The 23,204-nt window shown below is 37.8% G+C and overlaps 1 protein-coding gene across 4 annotated transcripts; it reads right to left on the bottom strand.

Moving 5' to 3' along the window:
- Nucleotides 1-1,912: 1,912 nt before the first annotated feature.
- LOC103996493 (ATP-dependent helicase BRM) lies at nt 1,913-16,994 on the bottom strand. Of its 4 annotated transcripts, none has more exons than XM_065185679.1 (14): nt 16,519-16,994; nt 13,913-15,283; nt 12,314-13,618; nt 12,128-12,237; nt 11,849-11,951; nt 11,678-11,764; nt 11,308-11,400; nt 11,143-11,226; nt 8,957-9,160; nt 8,057-8,299; nt 6,416-7,990; nt 5,790-6,308; nt 4,350-4,607; nt 1,913-2,850 (listed from the first exon to the last, which is right to left on the bottom strand). In XM_065185679.1, the coding sequence occupies exons 1-14, from the start codon at nt 16,654-16,656 to the stop codon at nt 2,140-2,142; spliced, it is 6,801 nt and encodes a 2,266-aa protein (XP_065041751.1). In that variant the 5' UTR covers nt 16,657-16,994; the 3' UTR covers nt 1,913-2,139. The 4 variants fall into 4 exon arrangements, with proteins under 4 accessions (XP_065041751.1, XP_009415692.2, XP_065041760.1 ...); XM_009417417.3 differs by having other exon boundaries at nt 11,849-11,936; XM_065185688.1 differs by having other exon boundaries at nt 13,913-15,268.
- Nucleotides 16,995-23,204: the final 6,210 nt, after the last annotated feature.

Here is a 23,204-nt window from a genome sequence, read left to right as displayed (position 1 = left end):
GACGGAAGCTTTCAAGATCAACGATGACTAGGTTAAAGAATGGCTTTCCAATCTTGTGCGGAATGAGAGAGTGCAATAAGTGACAGTAGTGATGAGCTCGTGTGCTCAATTGATGGGTTACTCATTTGATAGACTTCGGTGTTCACTGTGCTCGTGCGAAGCCAACGTTTCTTCGCGAGCAGAAGAAAACATACATCTGCACCGAGATGAGCATATCAGATTAACATTCTCTTAGACATAACATCAAACAAGTAATGTGCATAGCCTACCGAGAACTTGAGAACCCTAACCATATCAAGAGAAGAGCCGATCCGAAAACTTAAAACGTGGCAAAGGATCGATGTGGTAACTCAGGCACCTATCAAGAACAAACTAAAGAGAGCAATCAAAATCCCGATGGTTAAACATAAGCAGAAAAGCCATCAGAAAAAGATTTCCGTCTTCCTCACACAAGACCTCCGACAGGGAGCGGAGCACTGGAGGAGGTCACTTGTCGAGGAGACGATCGTTAATATAGCACATTTTTTGAACTCAGAAGGCATTTTTCCTCGGTAGGACGCTTCCAAGCCTTCGATTTGTGCATCGTTCTCACCATCAGGATCGTAATGATCGGTGGGGAAAACCAAATTAAACGGACTCGAGCACTTCACAGGATCAAAAAAATGGAAATCTGGAATCCAAGAGGAAGAGTTCTACCTGATGCAGCATGGAGTTGGGGAGAAGAGAAACATCGACAGCCGCTCCAGATTTGAAGGTAAAGGCGACGTGTGAGAAAACTATATAAAGACGTTGGTAGAGGGATTAGGGTTTTCCTCATGGCCTTAACGGATCCGATTGGGCTAAGTTTTCTTGGATCCGCTCGGAGACGAACAAAGCCCATAAGAGCAGTTCGCGTCCATGAGCCGGAAGATATACATGCCGACGAATCTTCCAACCCATCACTCCTCTCATGGAAGGAGCTCAGCAGAAGACATCCATGGACGCCAAAAGCCCTTCTACAAGACAACTGCAGGCGTTTAGCTGAAAGCCAACGGATCTCGCTGTGTCATGGCACCATCAGGCAGCGTGGCCATGGGTGTCAGAGGAGGAGGAGAGAAGATGTGGAGCTTTAGAGGAAATCCAAGACCTCATGCATGGGTTATGAGGAAGCAGTGGCAGCATAACATCGGAATGGGATACCGACGAGAGGTATACGTTCGTTGTTTGGATGTTCATGTCAGATGAGAGTCAAAAGAGACGAGTCCTGTGAGGCCAATTGATAGATACAGCTGGTTATATGGTGTACACTGCTACTGTTCATGTTGGAACGTCTCCTCTTAGCATAAGATTCTATAACTTAAATGTTGTATATACTATATGATTAATGATGCTCAGATGATGAAGTCTCCGCAATGCAAATCCTTCTGAATCTTATTCATCAAGTCAAATCCAGATTATAAAATATTAGTTTCATGATCATATATCCCATTTTACGAAGATTGAGGGCACAAAAGCGTATACGATAAATTTATTTTTAGACTATATTAATTTCACGATGGACATAACACATCAGAAGAGAAAGAGAGAGAGAGAGAGAGAGAGAGAGAGAGAGAGAGAGAGAGAGAGAGAGGGAGATAATACAATGCTCGATTCAATGAAGACATGAACCCTCGTGGGGAAATATAACCCTGTCAAATAGATTTAATATGCAAAAAAGGAAAGGAAAAAAAATGATTCAAGATGAACAGTAAATTAAAATTTAAATTTAAACAATGAATATAATTCGAAAAATTTTAAGCTCGAGATGAAAAATTGGTGATCTGAGTAAAACATGCCTGACAACAGCCTAGCATCATAACAAACGGATTCCACAATTGACACATCTTAAGTGCCTACATCTCCAATGAACTCATCAGGGCCAAAAGCTGAGAGAAACACAAAAGAGAGGCGTTGATTCATGTTGAATGTGCTTACTTATTCCCTTAGTGAGTGTGCTACTTAAATAGTGAGTGTGCCACTTATTCCCGCTATCATAATCCACAACACCACTCCCTCAAACGGAGGGATGGGATATTTGGTGAGGGCGGATGCAAATTCATTTTGTAACACGTTGAATTAGCTGCAGAATATAGTTACACATTTATATACAAATGAAGAGACTCACGTATGGCTCGGCCGCCTTTTACTGGTGTCTGTCCTCATTCTCTTTACAGGCTTAGCCCATTGTACATCTCCTATGCTATGCAGCCCAGAGTTCCCATCATCAAGCTGCTGCATCTCGCGATGCCGCCAGCTCAATGGATGTTTTGCCTGTTGAGCCGGACGTGAATCTCGCTGCGATGGAAAGCTGGAACTTCTGTTCATGGTGGGAGATGGCGCAGAGCCCCCACATCCTGAGCTGGGTGGAGATATGGGGCCCATACGACCAAGGTTGGATGGCGATGCGAGGCCTAATCTGTGCTTGACAGCAGATTTTTCTCTTTCTTTTCTCTTCTTCTTGCAGATGACCAGATCACCAGGATGCGTCAGTAATTGTGAACATTCAGGTGTCTGCTCTTTCCAACCTCCAGAAACCAACCTGGACTCCTTCTGGTGCTTGGAAGAAGTTGACTTGGTTGTCCCTTCGCCATCCACAGGAGTAACCCCATGGGGTAAGGCCTTATCAGGAAAGGACATGGTCTCCAACTTACTTGTTGGAGTTTGTTGCTTAATTTTGCTCGAGGAAGCTGGTTTTGGGGATTTTGTCATCACAGCTCCTCTGGGACTAGAGAAGGTCACTGCATTCCTGGCTTCTCGAAAATCTGAATCTGGAAAAGCAATCTTCATGATCTCGAAGAACAGACCTTGGAGCTTCTCTGCTTCACACTTCACCTGCGTTAGAAGAAGAAAACAATCAACAATCTATACACACTGCTTCATGATTATCAACTTTGAGTTGGTTTTTTAGGCAGTTTCAACAAGTAGTTTTTGTTGTATCTACTGTAAAAGTATACAGACATCAAGTTATCACTTACATACTGATTTGACATCAGAAATAAAAACAATAAACTTGCATCCACTTAGCTGTCAACCTTGAAAATGCAACATCATATTTATGTTGAAGGCCATAGCATAGAAAAGAAAGGAAGAGAAAGGAAGAGGGGGATGGAAAACAAGGAACTGGATGGTAATCAATATGCAATCCTGTCAATCAATATGCAACGAACAAAAATTTTCAGAAATGAAAAAAAATTACAGATATATTGACTCCAAAGATGCACAAGAATCTTGGCTATTCTTTAGTCTACATCACTTTTTTTGTGAAATCATTTACTTGATTTCTAATTCCTGATAGATACGGTACATACAATGAAATCTACATTTTTGGATAACAGTCTTTTCATGAACAATAATCAAAGCATGATTCATTTCTAATTTTCACAGAAAAAACAAAGATATAAGATAATTCGGGTACAGTTTAACTGAGGGAGAAAATCTTGGAAACATAATGTTAGAAATGTTGCACTTCTAAAAGTATTTCCAAACAACAGAAAAAACAAAGAGATAAGATAATTCGGGTACAGTTTAACTGAGGGAGAAAATCTTGGAAACATAATGTTAGAAATGTTGCACTTCTAAAGGTATTTCCAAACAACAGAAAAAACAGAGATAAGATAATTCGGGTACAGTTTAACTGAGGGAGAAAATCTTGGAAACATAATGTTAGAAATGTTGCACTTCTAAGTTCTAAAAGTATTTCCAAACATGTTTAAATTAGGGTCACAAATAATGTGTATCTCTATTTGCACTTGTTTGGACTAACAAAACATTATTGCATGCGTTCTTCATTGTGACTTGACAACCAAAACATTTATACACTCATCAAAACACAGCTTGGTTTACATACAGTACTTACTAAATCCATCAACTGCCGTTACCACAAGATCCTGCCCAGAGACAATGTCAAATTATTTAATGAATGCAAATATTCATCAACATCTAAAACCATATCTTTAATGTACAACAAAAAAAAACATAATGCTGTAAACTATAAGTACAGCTTTTGTAAAACAACACTACTCGATGAGCTTTATTATTGACCCTTTCTGTAATTATATGTTTTCAAGCAACAAAAAAAAGCCTTAGACTAAAATAATCATATTGGCCATTAACGAAATAAAAATTATGCTAAAAGTTTTGGCTTCGATTGGGCTAAGTAAAAAATGTCTTTAGCTAAAACAATATTCATCCAATGCACAAGAACCTCCTAGTGACCAAAATAAAGCAAGAGCAAAGGTTCTTTGCAACAAAGCATGCATGTTTTGCATAAGTTTCTGTTGAAATAGTCCAAGAAGTACTTTCAACTTAGTAAGAATAATATCAAATTGTACCTCATGAGTATAGTTGCAATGCTGAACTATACTTTTCAGCATCAACTGCACATCTGCTATAAAGTCAGTTACACCATTGTAATCCAAGTTGTCGACCCGCCGTTCAATTATCTGAAGATCTAGTGGGCTACTCCTTGCAGTGAGAGGAATAGCAAGACTGGAATTCCCATTTCTTCTCCACCAATCAGACAATGTTGGCACGATTTGATTACCATCCTTGTGTATTTTCCTCTGCAGCTTGCTAATGACATTCTTGCACTACAAGAAAGTATGATATTTTACGTAAAAATTGAATTGCGCAAAGTATATGCTTTCCCACTGCTGTTACTGCAGATATATAAAATCGACAAATACTGTAATGTTTATTTCCATTGTTCCAATTTATTAACACAAACTAGAAGAGATAAAAGACCAACCACTATGTGATGTCAAATGATATAATATGTTGTCTATGTAATCACTGACCAACAGTTTTAGCTGATTTGCCTATTATGATGATTACAACACACTATGAAACAGATTGCCTGTTTCCACAGAATTATTCTTTTCTAAAAATAATGGTACTTAAATAAAATAAGCAAAATCTCTCTGATAGTCAAATACAAATGGAAGAGATAATTCTTGCATTTCAATTCTTCTAAATTTAATAATTGGTTTTTAAAAAGGGTAACAAACTACTAGTCAAGTCAGTCCATCTGAGAATGCACAAAGCCAATTGTTAAGATATTCTGCTTACAAGTATAATCAGACACTACTTGTGCAATGATCAACTCTAGCATACTACTACAGAGTAAGCAGCAATCCATTGTTATGTTAGATAACTCTACTTCAACTACAAAGCAAGATTTGATATTTATCATATGGCATACAGGTAGTTGTATGCACATCTAAAGATATGAACCATGATAGCCAAGAAACATTACGCATCTTTATAGAACTTTATTGACTAGTAATGCCATTTTCAAATCTGTCCCAATCAGGGCAGGTTCGACCAGTTCTGACCAGGGAATTGGGTGTTGGTATATAGATTTCAATACTCGAACAGGAATGTGGTAGCGATAGTATAACTTGTCTCCGCACCTTCCTGTCCATTCTGACTCATGAAAAGACCAACCCCGACAATTTCATAATTAGTAATTTACCCTAATATTTTGCAAATATAACTAATATATGCGTCATAGGCTATTCGCATCAGAGTGGGGAGGAAATAAACCAATACGACAAGGTTTTTTGTGGGCTGGGGATGTTACTGTGTTTATTAATACCAATTGGGGATAGGAGGGATGGGCAAGGTTTTCAAGTCCAGCCTGGGTTGATAAATATCTTGCCTGCCCTGATGCCAACCTTAGTTACAACTGCTGAATAAGAAGGGTTATTTCCTCTAGATGACAAAGGAATAGAACGACTACAAAACAGTTAAAGGATAATAAAAGTGCCTACCTTTCGTTGTGTAATGTCAGACATTTTTGCACCCACAGAGGTTGGGCCGCAAGAGCTATTGGCCCTACTGCTCCAACTTTCCCTAGAATATTCATTTTCATCTTCTGCAGACCCACAAAAGTAACTTAGCCTTCCAGACTTTTGCAGAGGTGAAATTTTTCTTGATGGTACATTATGCCTCTGCTTCAATAGTGAGCTACTTGTGTCATTCTTTCCCAGACCAGCCTCAGCAAATGCTTCAGGATTTTCAGTCCTTGATGGTACACCATAATCATGGTCAACATGCAAGGGCAGCCTTGGAGAGCGCTGGGCAAAAATCCTCTCACTGCTAGATCTTTCATCATTTCTTTCTGCAGCATATTTTGGACGAATCCGCATACTCCGTTTACGCTTTATTTTTGGTTGCAAAACCTGTTCATCCTCTCCATCATCATGGTCATGAAGCCAGCTACCTGATTGTTGCAGATCCATGTGGGAATTGCCTGATACTGCAATTTCACCTTCCTCTAGCTCCTCAGACTGTAAGTTCCAGAGAAAAAATAACCAAAAATAATCAAACTTGACTTACGAAAGAACATAAAATATACACATTAACTTATTACAAGTGGGACAATTGTACAACCCACCCTTTTTTTTGAAGATAGACATGGTCTGGCATCTAAAGCAGAAAGTGATCCAAACTTTTGTGAAGACAAGGAAGGAGTTTCAGATTGTGGCAATTTACGACTCCCAGAAGATGATCCTGTGGAACCAGCTTCTTCCAATTTATTAACGTTTTGGCTGCCATCCATTGTTCGTGAGAATTCATATCTGCCATTATCACAATCCATTCCCTCAACTACTTGATCCTTGTGGTTTAGTAGCATCATGTCAGCACCATTGGACTCTTCGTCGTCGAACTCTCCAATTTCTCCATCTTCTTCAGATGCATTCCTCTCCTCTGAGTCAATATCTGATTCCTCACCATCTTCATCATCCTGTTCCTGATAGATTGGATACTTTTGGGCAGTTGGACCCTTGGGGCGGCCCCTCCTTTCAGCTTTACTGGGAGATGACCCAGAAAAATTTGCACTTGGTTCCAGTCCAATATTGACTGATAAGATGTTTTTCGAAGGCTTCTTTGATAAACTAGCAGCAACAGCATCTACCTCTCCAGTACTAGCTCGAAGCCATACTGGGACTTCATTGTGTTTTACCATATCTGCAGTCCAATCAAAATCTTCATCCATTTGATCAAACAACCCAACTTCCTCTTTGCTACGAGCAATCAAACGATTAACTTCTTGTAGAGAAGGAACATTGTGCACATTCTCTTGATATCTCTCTTCATCATGAAGTAGCATCTCCAAAGTCATCCGTCTTTCCTCATGCGTGGTTCTTTGATCAAAACGACCAGCATTTATGACCTCATCGGCCATATCTATCTTATATTGTTGGATGTTGTTACGTATAAGGCTCTCAATTGACCCTATATAGCGATCTTTACCAGCAAGATCATCCTCTGAATCTCCTACGACTCCATTCCTCAATTCATCTTCTTTTTGGTAGCTAGAGGTTTTATCCACAACAGCTTCCATGTATATCACCTTTACCTCTCTCTTCTGTCCAATCCGATGAGCTCTTGCCACTGCCTGCTCTTCGTTTTGAGGATTCGGATCTGGGTCATATATCACAACTGTATCTGCAGTCTGGAGATTTAGACCTCTTCCGGCAGCACGAATGCTGAGCAAAAAGATAAAGCAATCAGAGTCAGGATGGTTAAAATCCACAATTGCTGCTTCTCGATCTTCTAGGCTTGTTGTACCATCTATTCGTCTATATATAAGCCTCCGCCATTGCAAATATTCCTCTAATATATCAAGAAGTTTAGTCATGGTACTAAAGAGAAGAACGCGATGACCTGCTCTCTGAAGTTTTATGAGAATTCTATCAAGAATCCATAGTTTCCCACATGATCTAACAATAAAGTCCTTGGAATAGTTACTGAAATAAGGATAGTTAAGCAAAGGATGATTGCAGGCTTTCCTCAACTCCATACACTTATTGTTAAGATTCTTGTACATTTTGACCTGGTACAGTGGATTCTTTTGAACTCGGCGCATCTCATCCTCAGGATCTACCCTAATAGTACCAGTAGATTTAATCCAGTCATAAATGGCACCTTGAATAGCTGACATTCGACATCTTAGGACAACAGAGACCTGCAAACATGCATCAAATAAATGTCATGTGACCTTAGGATAGATTTGGATTCACATTGTACTTACCTTTCGAGGAAGTGAACCTTCAACATCCTCAACACGTCTTCTTAGCATGAAAGGTTCCAGAATCCGATGCAGCCGATGGATAATTATCACCTTCTTCTCAGTCTCAAGCCACTCGTCTTCCTGATTATGTGGAGTACCATCTTTCTGAAAGGGCTTTGAGAACCAATCATGAAATGCCCTGCGATTATCAAAAACTTCTGGAAGAAGTAGATTTAAAAGGGACCACAATTCCTTAAGATCGTTCTGCAGAATAAAATTCAACCAGAGTCAGCACAAGTCTAAAGTAAACCTTGTCCAGAATTGTATCCGAATCTCTAAATCTTAATTTCAGAGCAATTTAAATTTTACCAAAAACAACTCAAACTGATCTTCTAGATGCAACAAGAACTGCATGGCTTCTTGGCTTAGTATCATTTAATTCACTATTAATATCCAAAACATTTTTTTTATCTCTTCAGGCGTAATAAACCCTATCTTCTTTTTTTATTAAGTTATCTGCGACTTCAAACCATATTTTTTTCCCCACCATAATTTTAACTCTTTGTCTTTCACACCCTGTTCCATTTATGCTATTTACAACTACATGTATTGCCCTACATGCTTAAATTTGGAAAAGTAAATTAGGGTAGCTCTTGTAATCCATCACACCACTCTCTCTTGTGCCAGTAGCTTCAAGTTCCAACTAAACAAACAATTCTCATATTAAAATAATTATAGAAGAAAGATTGATTCACTTTATCATTGTTTTTGTTTCTGAAGAATTAAAAAGCATAAACAAACAGCAAGGTTGCAGAATAAAATTTAAATAACTCTTAACATATTTAAGTTGCATGCATGTGAAATACATATATAACACAAAAGCGAAACATGGACATATATGAAGGGAATTAAATGGCAAACCTGTAAAGGGGTACCAGTAAGCAGCAATCTTCTCTGGCAACGATATCTATCAAGATCGCGTGCCAAAACGGATTCCCTATCCTTCATCCTTTGTGCTTCATCAATGATTATGTACTTCCAATCAATTTTTGATAGCTTTGATCGATCATACATAATAAATTCATATGTTGTTACCAGTACATTAAACTTGACAGAACAAACTTCCTGCAAAAAAACAATTAAAATTTAAGGGCGATGCTACTTGAAGCATGCAAAACATAAGATTGAATAATGTGCAATAATAGAGTTTCTGATTCTTCAATCAGAAATTAACATGGACTACTTAAAATTGCTTTCCATCTTCAGCTATACAATAATACTATATGAACTATGAAGTACTTCAGAATAATTCTCCAGAAAAAAAAACTTTGGGTCAGCACTGAATGGCGGACCATATGTCAGAGCAGTTTTACTATGGGACCCAAAAGTACACCTTGGCCTTCTTTTCTGAGCAAAAGCAGCAATATGCCCCTTATGTTATCAACCTATTATTCCTAAAGGTTTCATCACATAGTACAGGTCTAACCCTTCTCTGTATGCTGTGAAATGCAAAGTTATACAGTTACCATGAATATGTGAGCACATATTTCAATAAGGATAAGCTACAACGGATTAGTATATTAGGATTATTAGTTGCAAGGGAGATTAACTTGGTCAAAAATGCAAGAACAATTGAATTGTATTGATATTCAGGTTCCTGCAAGTGCAGCAATTGTATCAATCAAATAATAGGAAGTCCAATGAGCTTTAATCACCCATAAGCATTACAAGGTGCTTGTATACATGAGAACACAGACTAGAAACATTAATCCTTAACAAGGTGCTCCAGTATCAGAACTTTAATTTTGTGAAATAAAATGGATTTTTTGAACTAAACTCTTGTGCAAGTTATCATCGATGCAGTAATTATCAATTAATTATGCCCTTCAGGGCTAGAATCTAGCTAGAATTTGGCACCTGTTAACCATCATTTAAAACAGCTATGTATCAACCGATGAATGCTAGTAAAGAATATATTTTGAAATTTGACCTTTATTTGGTACCAAAGGTGGCTTGAGGCACCACTGATTATGTGCTTAGTTATATGAGCAAACGAGTCATAAAGCACTATGATATTTTCATCATTATCCTCACTTTTTTCTAAGAGAATAATGCAGAGGAAATCAAGTAATTTCATAGTCATCCTCTCCAACAATTAATTTTAAGTGACATAAGTCTGAGATAAAAAAATGCGGTTGGGGTGTAATCTCAAACATTATTAAATTTTAGGGGGAAAATAAGCATATGAGGGGAAAGAAAATACAATGAAAGAATGAGAACAAGAGGAATAGCAATGTCTATCATGAATTCCAATACTATGACATATCACATCATACCAGTCAGATACAATGCTGATATACCAGTGTTCCAACTGAATCGGTCAACACCAACATACCAGTGTTCCAAGGCATGCCACATTGGTCAATACATGCTGGTCCAGTACAATGCCAGTATGAATACATGGGAACAGTAAACCTTGACATTGAAAAAATGGCTCATACATGAGCTTGACAAGAAAAGGTTTAAGAGAGAGAACAGGCAGCAGATTCATAACATTTCATAACACAGTTGTATGCACACATGTAAGTTTCCTGATTCTAGTGATGTTTCACATTCACTATTCAAATTAATTTCTTTGATACAGAGAGGACAGTATAAATTATTCTTTAGACAAATAAAATAAATGAACATATTGAAGAATGAATAGAAATCTGAATATTTGATAAATAAAACCAAACCAAACCTTATTCAGATAAAAAAAATCAGAAAATCTTGTGAACTCTTGTAACTAAAGTAAAGATAATATTTGCCTCTAGAACTCAAACTGGCAAATATATAAACCAAAATTTCATGATCGAGCAAAACATGTTACATTGTGTAACTTCATGGCTTAAGTGCATTCAGCAAAATATGGTGTATTAGATTTCAGGATAAAATTTGTGGCATGGATGGTGTATCACATTTATAATGCTTGTACTTAATATTTGTTAGCTATTTTTCTTCATTTTCATGAGTTGATTTAAACAAGACTCATTTCACAGAAAAATGCATACTTATAAGTAGGAAGGTCCACATGTTGTAATAAAGAGCAGATGCAAGCACCTAACCTGAGAGAAAAGCTTTGATCTTTCATCCTTCCCACCAACATAAAAAATGCATGATATAGAAGGCAGCCAGTTTAACAGCTCACTCTAAAAACAAACAGAAGTATCAAGTCATGCTCTTAAAAGAGTATAAATTACAGACCAGCAAAGAGTGGAACAAATAAATACCTTCCAATTTACTAAAACAGCATTTGGTACTATAATTAAATGTGGACCATAGTTAGTTTTGAATTCCATCAGGTAAGCAATCAATGCCATTACCTGTTGAGATTGCAAACCATCACAAAAAAATAAATCACGATATCACCAGAGTAAATGTTAAGTTTTACACTTTCAGTTGAATAAATAGATAGGATTATCAACATTAGTACCAGTCACAAGAAAACAACATAGTACCAGAACAGATTTCATTTAAAGTGGCCTAGAAGTAGTGCGCATTGTACAAGTCCAGGATTTTTATTGAAATGATTCCTAGTGGAACTGAGAGAAAACATCTAGGACCATAACTAAAGCTAAATGACAGGACAAGAAAGGCCACCTGGACTGTCTTGCCAAGACCCATCTCATCCGCTAATATTCCGTTCAACTTGTTGTTGTACAAGGAAAGCATCCACTGTAGTCCAACCTGAAAAGCAAAGAAAAAGGATAACAATGATTTGCTTGAAAACATATATCTATATATAAAATTGTGCAAGAAGTTTTAACCTACAAGCTGATAGTCTCTTAATGTCCCAGCTCGCAACATTGAAGGTTGCCTTATGACTCTTTCGGTCACAGCATGAGCCAAATTATAATACCTAACAATTACAATCCTGATTCAGCAGCAAAAAGAAGCAATTCAACAGGCACAATAAGAAGAAATAAAAAAGGGATGGAAATATGGTCATGTTATACAGAAGCATTAAGGAGAAAACAAAACACAATTGTATGACAAAGCTTATTAACAGCAGATATATGACCAAAAACAACAGATTTATGAAAAACTTACTTGTTAGCAGAACTCTCCTTTAGAGCATTCATTTCAGAAAACCTATTCCTTATCATTACCTCCTCTCCTGCACATGCTGCTGCTGCTCTTACTTCTTCTGTTGAAAGACCCTGTCAATAACACAATTGTGCAATGCTTTAGCGATGGATGACAAAGCAGGGCATATAAAAATCTGGTATGTCGTACCTGAGCTCGTGCAGCAGCGGCTGCAACATTTGCTGCCTCTTCAACCTCTTGATGGCTCTTTGCAGCTGTAATTTTTCCCCCAAGCTTGTGAAGGTACTCTTCTGTCTGGGACACAAAGGAAGAAAGAACAGCATAACGCTGAGATGCATCTCCTGAGATGTTTGTCTGCTGCTCCAGTAACATTTCACGGTATCTATCCATATCATTGTTCTTCAATGCCTCCATTCTTTTATTTCTGTCCTCATCCTTCCTCTTTGAAAACTCCTTTAACATCCTCTCATGATATTTTGCTATTCCTCTGTTTCGTGTAGTACGAGCATCACGAATGGCCCAATGAGCCTCTAAGAGCTTCTTACGCCACTGAAAAGTAGATTTCAATTGTTTCTCTCTGGATGCCTTTTGCAGCTGCTGAACTTGCCTTATTAGCTCCAATCGCTGCTGTTCACATTGCCTAACAAACTTGCGGTATGGTCTATCAGGCATTGCCATTATCTCCTGCTGTTGGCGTTCAACTTCATCCCTGAGACGAGCCTGAAAATCCAGAAGCTTAGTTTTTCTCTCTTCAATTTGCAACCTTATCACAAGATCCGGCTTAATTCTTTTCCTATCTAAATTAATCGCAAGTAACCTACTAATCTTCTTCAATTTCTCAGCCCTTTTCTTGTCAAGAACAATCTTACCTTCCTCGAACAGCAAATCTTTCACATCATAAGCCAATGTCAAATTAGTAGAGTTATTTGTAGTTGATGATCCCAAGGAATCATGTTTCCTTGTAAATGATGGGAAATCAAAAAGTGGACCATGGTACTTTCTTGAAACACCATCTCTGAGAGGTGCTGTGCTACTTGTTGAGGCAGGCTTTTTCAATTGCCCAGGAACCGGTACTGCACCATCCACTGGTACGGCCTTTACCTTATCAGTGGACAAATTTTGACTTCCTCTTTCAACCTCTTGCTCAGATTTAACAGTAGTATTGCTTTCTTCTAACTTGCCAATAGATCCCAAGCATACAGATCCCTTTTCTAAACTTGTTGCACCTTGCATTTGACTGGCAAGTGCAGCTTTCTCTTCTCCAGTAATGGATTCCTCCTTCAGATGAATCTGTCCTTTATTCACAGGAGCAGACTGTTCTGCTTGATCATTAGACTCCACACATCTCTTATGCTCATTATCATTGCTCTTGGCAATCCTCATCAAATCCTGGTTAACAGTTCCAGACTGAACAGGCCAGTGTTGTGGCTGAGAATCAACTGGGGGATCTGAAATTGCTTGAAGAACTTCAGGTGGCAGACTTCTTTCACCACGCTGCACACAAAAAAAATTTTGTATGAGTTAAAGTCTGAAAAGACAGACAAGTTCATCTTATTATATTATACAAAATCTTATACCAACGAACACAATTCCAGCGTAAATGCAAACCTCAGAAGAAAAAAACAAAAAAAAGCAAAGGCACAAATGTGTTTTGAGATTTTTTGCATATTGTCAACCGTCTAAAAGCTAAGATCTGAGCTTTTAGAACATAAAGCTGCTGCTTTAGCTTCAGAAGACCCAAAAAAAAACAAGCAAGGAAGCAAATGTGTTTTGAGATTTTTTGCATACCTTCAACCGTCTAAAAGCTAAGATCTGAGCTTTTAGAACATAAAGCTGCTGCTTTGTAAATCCAACATGATGGTTTGGTGTCTGAGCAAATCCACTTTCAGTTGGAATTTGACAACCCACAGTACTATTTCCAGGAACTGTAGGTAATATATTGGACCGATTTATCTTCTGCAAGGGCCTCAAATTCTGCATTTGCTGCAGTTCATTCCCCATAAAAGCATTCTTTGCATTAGACTTATCTACCGGCTGGTTCATGCTACCACATGAATTTGGTAAATGGTTAACTAACCCACAACTGCTAGTTATAATTGTGGGTCTGACAACTCTCTCATTCTGGTTGATCCTGCTATAATCAGCAACCTGCTGCTGCATTTGCAAAGTATTGGTGTTCAAGCCTGTGGTATCCCCGCCATTGGAGATTGAAGTAGATGGGACTGTTTGATGACATTTTATGGAGCCACGCTGGCCAGACAAATCACTTGTAGAGTTCCCATGTGCTGAATTTTCACTGCCAACTGGTGATGGCATTACCAGTTGCTTTGAAGATGGCAAACAAGATTTCTGTGCAGTTGTGTTAGATTCAGTTGGCTTCTGCATAACAGACATTCTATTCGACTGCCAGAAGGGCAGAACTTGAGCAATCAAATTTAAATTAGCAGGAACAGATAGATCAATATTATGTTCCTTTGCCCATGCCTGCATCGCTTGCACCTGTGCCATCTCCAACTGATTGCTTGCAAGATTCTGCAGACTATACTGAGATTGCAGCAACTGCAATGGCTGCATCGGTCTTACCATGTTAGCAGAAGCTAGCTGCCCATCTGCTAGGAAAGGTTTTTGATCAATTCTTTGATCAGTGCTAGTACAACCTGGCTCCATCTGCTTCTCGGCATGTGTGAACTGTTCTGCTGGTCTATTAAGCATAGGCATTTGGGACTTATTAACTGCCTGAAGTGACATAAGTTCTTGCATCTTTAATCTGTTCATAAAAATGTCTTGATCCCTTCCAGATGAGCCGACCATATTCATTTTACCTTGCTGCTGCACTACTGAGTTCCCATGAGCCTTTTGCTGAGCAGCTTGCAAAGCAAATTGAAAGTAAGCTTGATGAATTGAGTTCTGCATTTGCTGTCCTACATCCTGCCCTTTATTTTTGCTTTCCTCGCGAAGCTGAAGGGCACCAGGTTGTTGAGGTATGTTACTATACTTATTAGGCAACTGAGACGGATGTACAGCACCAGAAGATATTGGAAAACCAGTTCCGCCTGTGACTCCATATGTACCACCAGACTGATAGCTAAGAAGGGATTGATCAACTTCAGCTTTCCTGCGCTGCTGCTGATTCTGTTGTTGCTCCTGTTGTTGTAATGCCTACATCAGATATACTATTACTCGATTATTGGAAGAATAGACAATAAGACAACGATGGAATATGATTAAAACCATAAGCAAAAAAACCTCACAAATAGAACACAACAATCCAAAATTTTCAAACAACTGTGTCATATTCCTAGTGTGCATATAATGTACACGCAAATAGCACATGCTTTAGCAAGTTGCAAAATCAAGAATAGCCAGCTTTCAAAAGCTTATACGGTAATAAAGTGTGATGCTATTTCTACCTCAATACCCAAATGACCTATGTTGATTGCACAAGCATAAGAAGCACAAAAAAATGGTCTCCTGGTAGCATCATCTGAGTACTCTGTAAAGGCTGATTAGAGCTCCAGTAAACTACTCTGTACACTCATAAGACCACATAAAACTTGCATAAAAAACCAAGTCCAGAAAATCTGATACACACGGCGATGGCTCAAAAATCAGGTAGCCAAATTATGGTCAACAACCGATAGAAAAATTCAAACAACCAAGTCTCGAAGAACGTTGTCAGATAAAATCGTGAATCAACTCGAAAAACCAATGAGAAAGAAGAAGAAATGATCCGAACTCTTACACTTCTAACCCAACACCAGAGAACGAAGATTGATCTACGAAGGGCTACAGAAATTGACAAAAAAGATACTGGTAGATAAAGGATAAAAACAGGATTCCAGTACAACACATGAAAACAAAATGTGACCCTTAATATTAGTAACAAGATGGACAAAGAAGCCAAAACATCAAACCCAAAAGCAAAAAAAAAAAAAAGAAAAATGAAAACCAGAAACTACGATAAGCTACCGCCCCGGAAAGCATCCAGATAAAACCATCAAAGACCCAGATACAGGGGAAGAAGGAAAATACGATCCAACGCTGCCAACCTGGAGATCGACTGTCAACCTGGCAGCGATCGAGTTACGACTGGCTCAGACAGTAAGTTCGATGACCCAATGGGAAGAATGCATAGTATCAGCATCCAACAAGGAGCGTGCAACGAGAGGAAACACATGATTCAGCGAATCTGGGCCGCAGAATCTGAGTGGTAATCCTCCGAAAACCCCCGGACCTCGAATTAAAGAACCCCAAGTGTGTCCCCACTTTTCCCCAAATATGGAAACAAACATGGACGACCATCTTTTTCTCAGATCCCCACGCAACGGCCGCAACCGTCATGCCCGTCACAGTACGAATATGAAACGAAAACGGTGCACAATCTACCCACTCACCTGCCTATAAGCCTGCTGCTGCTGCTGGATTGATTCGAAGCCCAGATGGTTCGGGGCGGAGACCGCGGAGGAGGAGGAAGAAGGCGACGCGGCGGATGACGGCGTGGCCGCCGGGTTCCGGCCGTTCCCGGATTGCATGCCCAAGGCACCCCAGTCAAAGGCGCGATCTTTAGGGTCTCCAGACCCCTCGATCTCGGGAGATCGGAAGCCCCCCAGAAGCTTCAATGCTAGTACCACCTCTAACCTCCGATCACGACCCTAACCCAGCAATGCCGAAACCAATTTTACGCAACCGGCGACCTTTACCCAAAGGTAAGGGTTACGGAGACGCGAGATCGTAGATCGAGCGGCGAATCTTGCGCCGGAATACGGCGATCTCGCCGGAGTGCCGGTAATTTCCCTCGGAAATGAAAACCCTCGATGCTGTGCGACGGTCAAACCCTAACGCTAGAAGACCCCGCTCTCTCTCTCTCCCCCCCGCCCTGTTGTTCTTTTTCTTTAGTTTCCTTTAATGGTTTTTTTTTTCCTTTTTTTTATTTTCCCACGAGCCCTTTCGAGCCGTTCATTGGTTTATCGAACCCGGGTTGGTTCATCTAACCAGGGTTAAGTGACACGATCGTGGGGCAAATAGCCCTTTGCCTGTTTTCTAATTACGGACGATGCCCCCGGTTTTACAAATACGATGAAACCGCTTAGCTCGTCCTTCAGTGCGTGAATTTTCAAATATACCCTTACTTTATATGTATTATTGAGAAACATGAACATTTATAAGGGTAAACACGTCATAAACTCTAGCCGATATGTCTTAGTGGTTTTGACCGGTTTGACCAAGCGGTTTCCGAGTGGGGCCCTGCATGCCGTTTAACCTTAACGGCGTCTGGTCCCGGCGCCGCAAGACACTCTTTTCCGGTGGGCCCCGCTGGCCTTCCTTCCCCGTTTCCCCTTCCGCATTCCATTCTCAAAATGACATGGAAACCACAGCTGTAATCCACCACGTGCCCCTCTTTAGCTCCGCCGAGAAAAGGAATCGCGTCAGGAGTCATCAAACGCGGCGCATCGATTCAGCGAACGCGAGGTGGCCACCTAACCGAAGGATGCACAGACTTCTCACAGACGTCATCGTAGCCTCGGTCGATTGGACAACGTCCGTGTTTGATGTTTGCATCATGATAGCTTGGGGGAGTAAATCGTTGGGCGTGCTGTCATCTTCCAGCAAAGGCTTAGCTAAACTCTCATCATATTTTTAAATATATAAAAATAAATTTTAATTTGCAAAAAAATACATAAGTAATTTGATTCCCAAAAAAAAAATATTTACTCTCTTTTGGCAGGGGCTAATAGCCAATCACCATACGGGAATTGAGGGATTATATCTGCTTAATTTATCTGTAATTAAGGGAAAATTTGTGCCCAGAATAACTTAAGAATAACAACAGTGGGACAAAATTGTAGTGCGACTAATTAATTGGGAAATTAATTATATATAATTTAATTGTAGTTCAACTATTTAATATATATATATATTAAAATCAAAGAACTAAAATATTGTATCTTTTTTGGCGATGCTTTCTATGAATATTGGAATTGCTATATTAACTAAAAAAGGGGATTGAAAGTGGGCCTCAAGTGCGATCAATAATCACATTTCCAAGTCAAAAGACAGATCAGAAAAAAAAAATACATTTTTGGTGGCCATTCCTGGAAATAAAACAAAGGAGGTATTTTCCAATCTCAATCATTCCTCGATTTGCTCTAGGCCAAGCCCTTTTTAATTTTCCTAATAAATAAGAGTTTTTATATCTATCCTTTGATGTTTTGGAAATAGCAAACTGCCCCCCTCCAAATTTAGTATAGCATATACTTCCCTTCCAAATTTAAATCGATTTTCCTAAAAGAAAACACTCATATTTTAATTATTTCCTAAGAGGTGAGTCTCTTTTACTTTTTTCCTAAATAATATTTTTAATTTATAAAATAATCAAGACATCCCTTATAATTTTTCCTATCAAATTTTTTCACCTTTTTTTTTATTTTCAACTATCGTAGTGTTTTCATTTGATTCGTTTATAATGTCTTTCAATAATATTTATAATATTTTATTGATATATTAAAAAATACTATAAATATTAGTAAAAATTATTGTAAGTGACATCATATCGTGTCTCTTAGGTTGCTTTTGTTTGACCATTATAATATTATATTTTTTAAAATATATAATTAATTTGATTGAGTTGAATAGTCTATTTAGATCATTTATAATTTTTTTAAGTAGGTTTTATAAATTTTTTATTATGGTAACCAAAACATTGTAATAGATAGAATTATTTTGAAGGGTAGCTTGGGTATTTTTCAAATTAGGTGTATTGTATGAGAAAAAGTAAAATGCACGATATGGATTGAAAAATATCCCAAATATAGGTATTTTTAGAAAAATCACCCATATTCAAATATTTAAATGGTGATCTTTTTCTTTTTTTTTTAGATAACTTTCATGTTTTTATTTTTTTTCTAAAATAGCGCCCCTATTTTTTTTAATTCTAAAAATAAACTTTCCTTCCCTTACCCACCATTGTCTGCACTCCACCGTTCAACATCCATGCTTTCCCATCGATGTTGTTCGAAATACATTTCTTTAGATCTACAAATGAACTAGACTAGTTTTCTTCTATCTTTTTATCCTTTTTATGGTCATTATAAAAAGATAAAATATAGATTAAGGGAGATTAAGAATAGATCTCAAATCGTATATTGTCCCTAGGAGTTCTTATTTATTTATAAGTGAAGAAAATATGGTTTCTGATGAGTAATTAGGAGAGTCTCTCTCATCAAATTTATATTCGAAGAAATACTATCATAATTAAAATTTATTTCTATTGACTGATAACTATAATTAGAATATAATCAAATCTATAATATATCTTACATAATTAAATACAAATATATAATATAATATTCTCCCATGTGACCCAAAAAATGAAAAGATATAAAAAATTTAAAATCAAAATAAATAAAGTAAAAGTTTATCTAAAAATAGTTTTACCTATTGGATTTTAGAAAAATTTTGAAAAGTGTTTTATATGTGGCCACGAATTTTATGAAATAAGTTAATAAATCTAATAATTATAATAATATTACATTAAGTTCGACTATCAATATGAGTCTGTTATAATTATCATATTTCCTTTTATACATAACAATACTATTAGTCTTTCCTAATATAGTTCATAATAACCTCTATAATTTGTCTTATCAAAATAATTCTATCGTCACTATATCTTTATGGATGGTTTACAAACTAAATCATAAGAATATGTTCTTTATATATCTTGGGCTACAAAGCCTTAATAAATATATCAACAATCAATATAGAAAAAATTAGTTCTTAATTGATATTAGTTATTTTTAGATTTTTTATATAATTAGCAAGCAATTTATACCATGATGTATAGAATAGCTATAGTACTTACTATTCTTAGAAAAGAAATTTATTATGATGTATCACGTAGACTTAACAATTGAGTTTAATCATATTAAGTCTAGAGATAAATTTTGTAATTATAAAGCTTGATTATTAGCCTCCTAAGTATGCCACAAACTTAACTTATATTTTTTATAATATATTTTTTGATAATATAATTCTTAAAAATTATCCCTCTACCTAATATCAACATATTAAAATCTTATCATCAAGCTATTATGATCTATTGTATATAAGCATATAATCCTTTCGATTACAAATATCTTATTATATTATTTATAATATTTTATTTATGGGTAACATTAATATCTACCAAATATTTCTTACTTTAAAACTAGTATCTGATCTCGTATAGACTTAAGCATATAATAAAATTTCAATTGCATATCTATAAGGAATATTATTTCTTATCTGATTACTTTTCAAGTCATTCTTACAATACTAGTTTTAACTAAAATTTTTAATTTATGATAATAAGTGTAACATTAGTCGAACAAAATTACATACTAAGTCCCTTTTAAACTCGATCGATATATCTTTTTTGAGACAATTATAACAATTATTAAGATCTATCCCTAAATATCTTAATATCAATAATATAAGTTATTTTATGCATATCAACCAACTTAAATTCTTACTTAAAAAATATTTTGATTTCATATAATAAATCAAGTGTTGACAAATAAAATATCATCTATATATAAAACTAATACAACAAACTTGCTCTTACTAACCTTCAAATATAAATATTGATTATTAATATTTTTTTATAGCCTTTAGTAATAGTATCATAAAACTTTAGATTTTTCAATTTTATAATTTCAACTTTCCTCTTCCTTTTTTTGTCAATCATTTATATTGCTCCATATAAATTTTCTCATAATTCTAGATAAATAAACTAAATTTCTAGAATTATAGAAATGTAGCATATACCCTCAAGATATGAATTATCTTTAAATGTAGGCTAAAACTATCACTTCAAATAATTTCTTATAACAATGAATCTTTTGTGCACTTTTGATTTTTTCAAGTTAAAATGAAAATTTATCAATTATTGATAATATGAATTTAAGCGCCAAATACAATCCATTGAATATTAGTAAATATCAACTTATATCTTTTCCTTTGGAACAAACTTTATAGGCCTTTTTTATTATAAAAGTTCTTTTTAATGAGTTTGTATAGTCATTATAAACTCAATTGATTTATTTTATGAATTATGTTTTATTTTTTTTATCATTATCTACTCTCTAAGTAGTAATTAAAATATAATGAGACCTTTCCCTCTTTAATTTTAGTTATGTTAGGATCGAGAGCACTAAGAGGAGGGGGGGTGAATTAGTGCAGCGGAAAACTTTCTGCGATTAAAATCGAAAGCTGCGTTCGAACGATAAAAATAACTTCTGTATGAAAGTTGATACTAAGCAAGGTTAAAGTCAAACTATGCAGGCAGTTTGCAGCTATGATGAAAACCAGAATATCGGCGCAAACTGAAATCCGGCGTTCGTATGAAGAAACTGATTTACGTCTAAATGTTGATTCGTAAATCACTTGATTAGATAAGACGCAGTTTAAGCAGGAGTATAAAGGCAGTGTGCAGTTATGGTAAAGCTCAAAACGTAAACGCAATCTGCAATATGATGATCATACGAAAAAGCAGATTTACGTCTAAACGCAGATTTACGTCTAAACGCAGATTTACGTCTGAACCTTGAAACTCGTTCGTAAAATCGCAAAGGGCAGTAAGCTATTGAGAAGTTTGTAGTGAAGGTAAAATGCTCAAAGGAAATGCAAACCGAGATTTAGAGTGGTTCGGTCAATCTTGACCTACTCCACTTTTGGCTTCCTCCACCGACGAGGTTACCGACGTCAACTAGAGGCCTTCCTTCAATAGGCGAAGGCCAACCACCCTCTTACAGATTCACTCCTTTTGATGGGCTTAGGAGACAACCCTTACAGAAGTTTTCTCTCCTCTCTTTACAACTCAAACTTTGAAGAACAGAAAGAGGAGAACTAGCAGTTTTGAGCTCTTAGAACCACAGAAAGACAACAAGATTTCGAGTGTGTGTTCTGTGCTTTCAGTGCTGAATGGGTGGGGTATTTATAGGCCCCAACCCAGTTCAAATTTGGAGCTCAAATCTGTCAATTCCTGGAATTCTGGGATCAGGCGGTTGCACCTCCTGACTGGGGCGGTTGCACCGCCTGGCAGAGCTCGAAGACTGAGCCTCTAGGCGGTGCCACCTCTGTCAGGGGCGGTTGCACCTCTCTGCCAGAGCTCAGGCGGTTGCACCGCCTGACTGGGGAGGTTGCACCGCCTGGCAAAGCTCGAAACTTGAGCTCTGGCGGTGCTACCTCTTGACAGAAGAGGTTGCACCGCCCAGTCTCGCTCGGAGACTGAGCCCGGGGCGGTGCCACCTCTTGGCTGGGGCGGTTGCACCGCCCAGTCTCGTAGGGAGACATAGTCTGGGCGGTGCTACCTCCTGGCTTGGGCGGTTGCACCTCCCACAGCAATCAGGGTCCGAATGGGTTAATCCATTCGGCCCAATTTGATTCTTTCAGGGGCCCAATTGCCCCAAGATTAAGCTAATGGGATCACCTCCCATTTCTAACTTAATCAATGTGCTAACTATGATTATTTCCTAAGACATATTCTGCAGCTTGCTCCAGTGCGTCAATCGCTTCTTTCGGCGAGTTTCCGGCGAACTTCCGTCGATCATCCGACGAACCCTCGGTGATCCTCCTGCGGACTTCCGGCAAACTCCTGGACTTGCGACGATCCACTTGGCAAGTTCCGATGAGGTCCTTTGGCAAGCTTCTGGACTTCTCGGATTTGTTCCCGCAGAACCTCCGACGACTGTCCGAACTTCCATCGAGCTCTTGAACTCCCAACGTGATCATTGTCATGACTCCGGCGCAACTCCTGCTGCATGTCTTACTTTCATCGTAGTTAATCCTGCATATGTAAAACAAAAACTTCGATCAAGACAATTAATCCTAAGCAATTAACAAAGTTGTCCGGCATGTCATTGGTCCCTCGACGCTTCGTCCGATTCTTCGGCGCATCGTCCTTTCCTGCGGCCTATTGCCCAATCGGCCAGTTGGCTCCGCAACTCCGATATCCTTGGCACAATACCCGCTCTTCTTGGCCCGATGATCGAGTCCACGGCCCGAAGCCTTCTGTCGATACGTCGACCGATCCACCGGCCCG

This window comes from Musa acuminata, chromosome BXJ1-1 (genome assembly GCF_036884655.1).
Source record: "Musa acuminata AAA Group cultivar baxijiao chromosome BXJ1-1, Cavendish_Baxijiao_AAA, whole genome shotgun sequence".
NCBI lineage: Eukaryota > Viridiplantae > Streptophyta > Magnoliopsida > Zingiberales > Musaceae > Musa > Musa acuminata.
The sequence above is the reverse complement of the archived record's forward strand: the minus strand, read 5'-3'. Positions and strand labels throughout refer to the sequence as shown.

Bases quoted from the DNA above. Each gene is read 5' to 3' on its own strand.
- LOC103996493 (XM_065185679.1), bottom strand. From the start codon at position 16,656: ATGCAATCCGGGAACGGCCGGAACCCGGCGGCCACGCCGTCATCCGCC. The intron at 11,765-11,848 runs GTAGGTTAAAAC...TTTGCTTTTCAG, and splicing joins CATTAAGAGACTATCAGCTT to GTTGGACTACAGTGGATGCT. The intron at 4,608-5,789 runs GTAGGCACTTTT...ACTTTCTTGTAG, and splicing joins CTGACATTACACAACGAAAG to TGCAAGAATGTCATTAGCAA.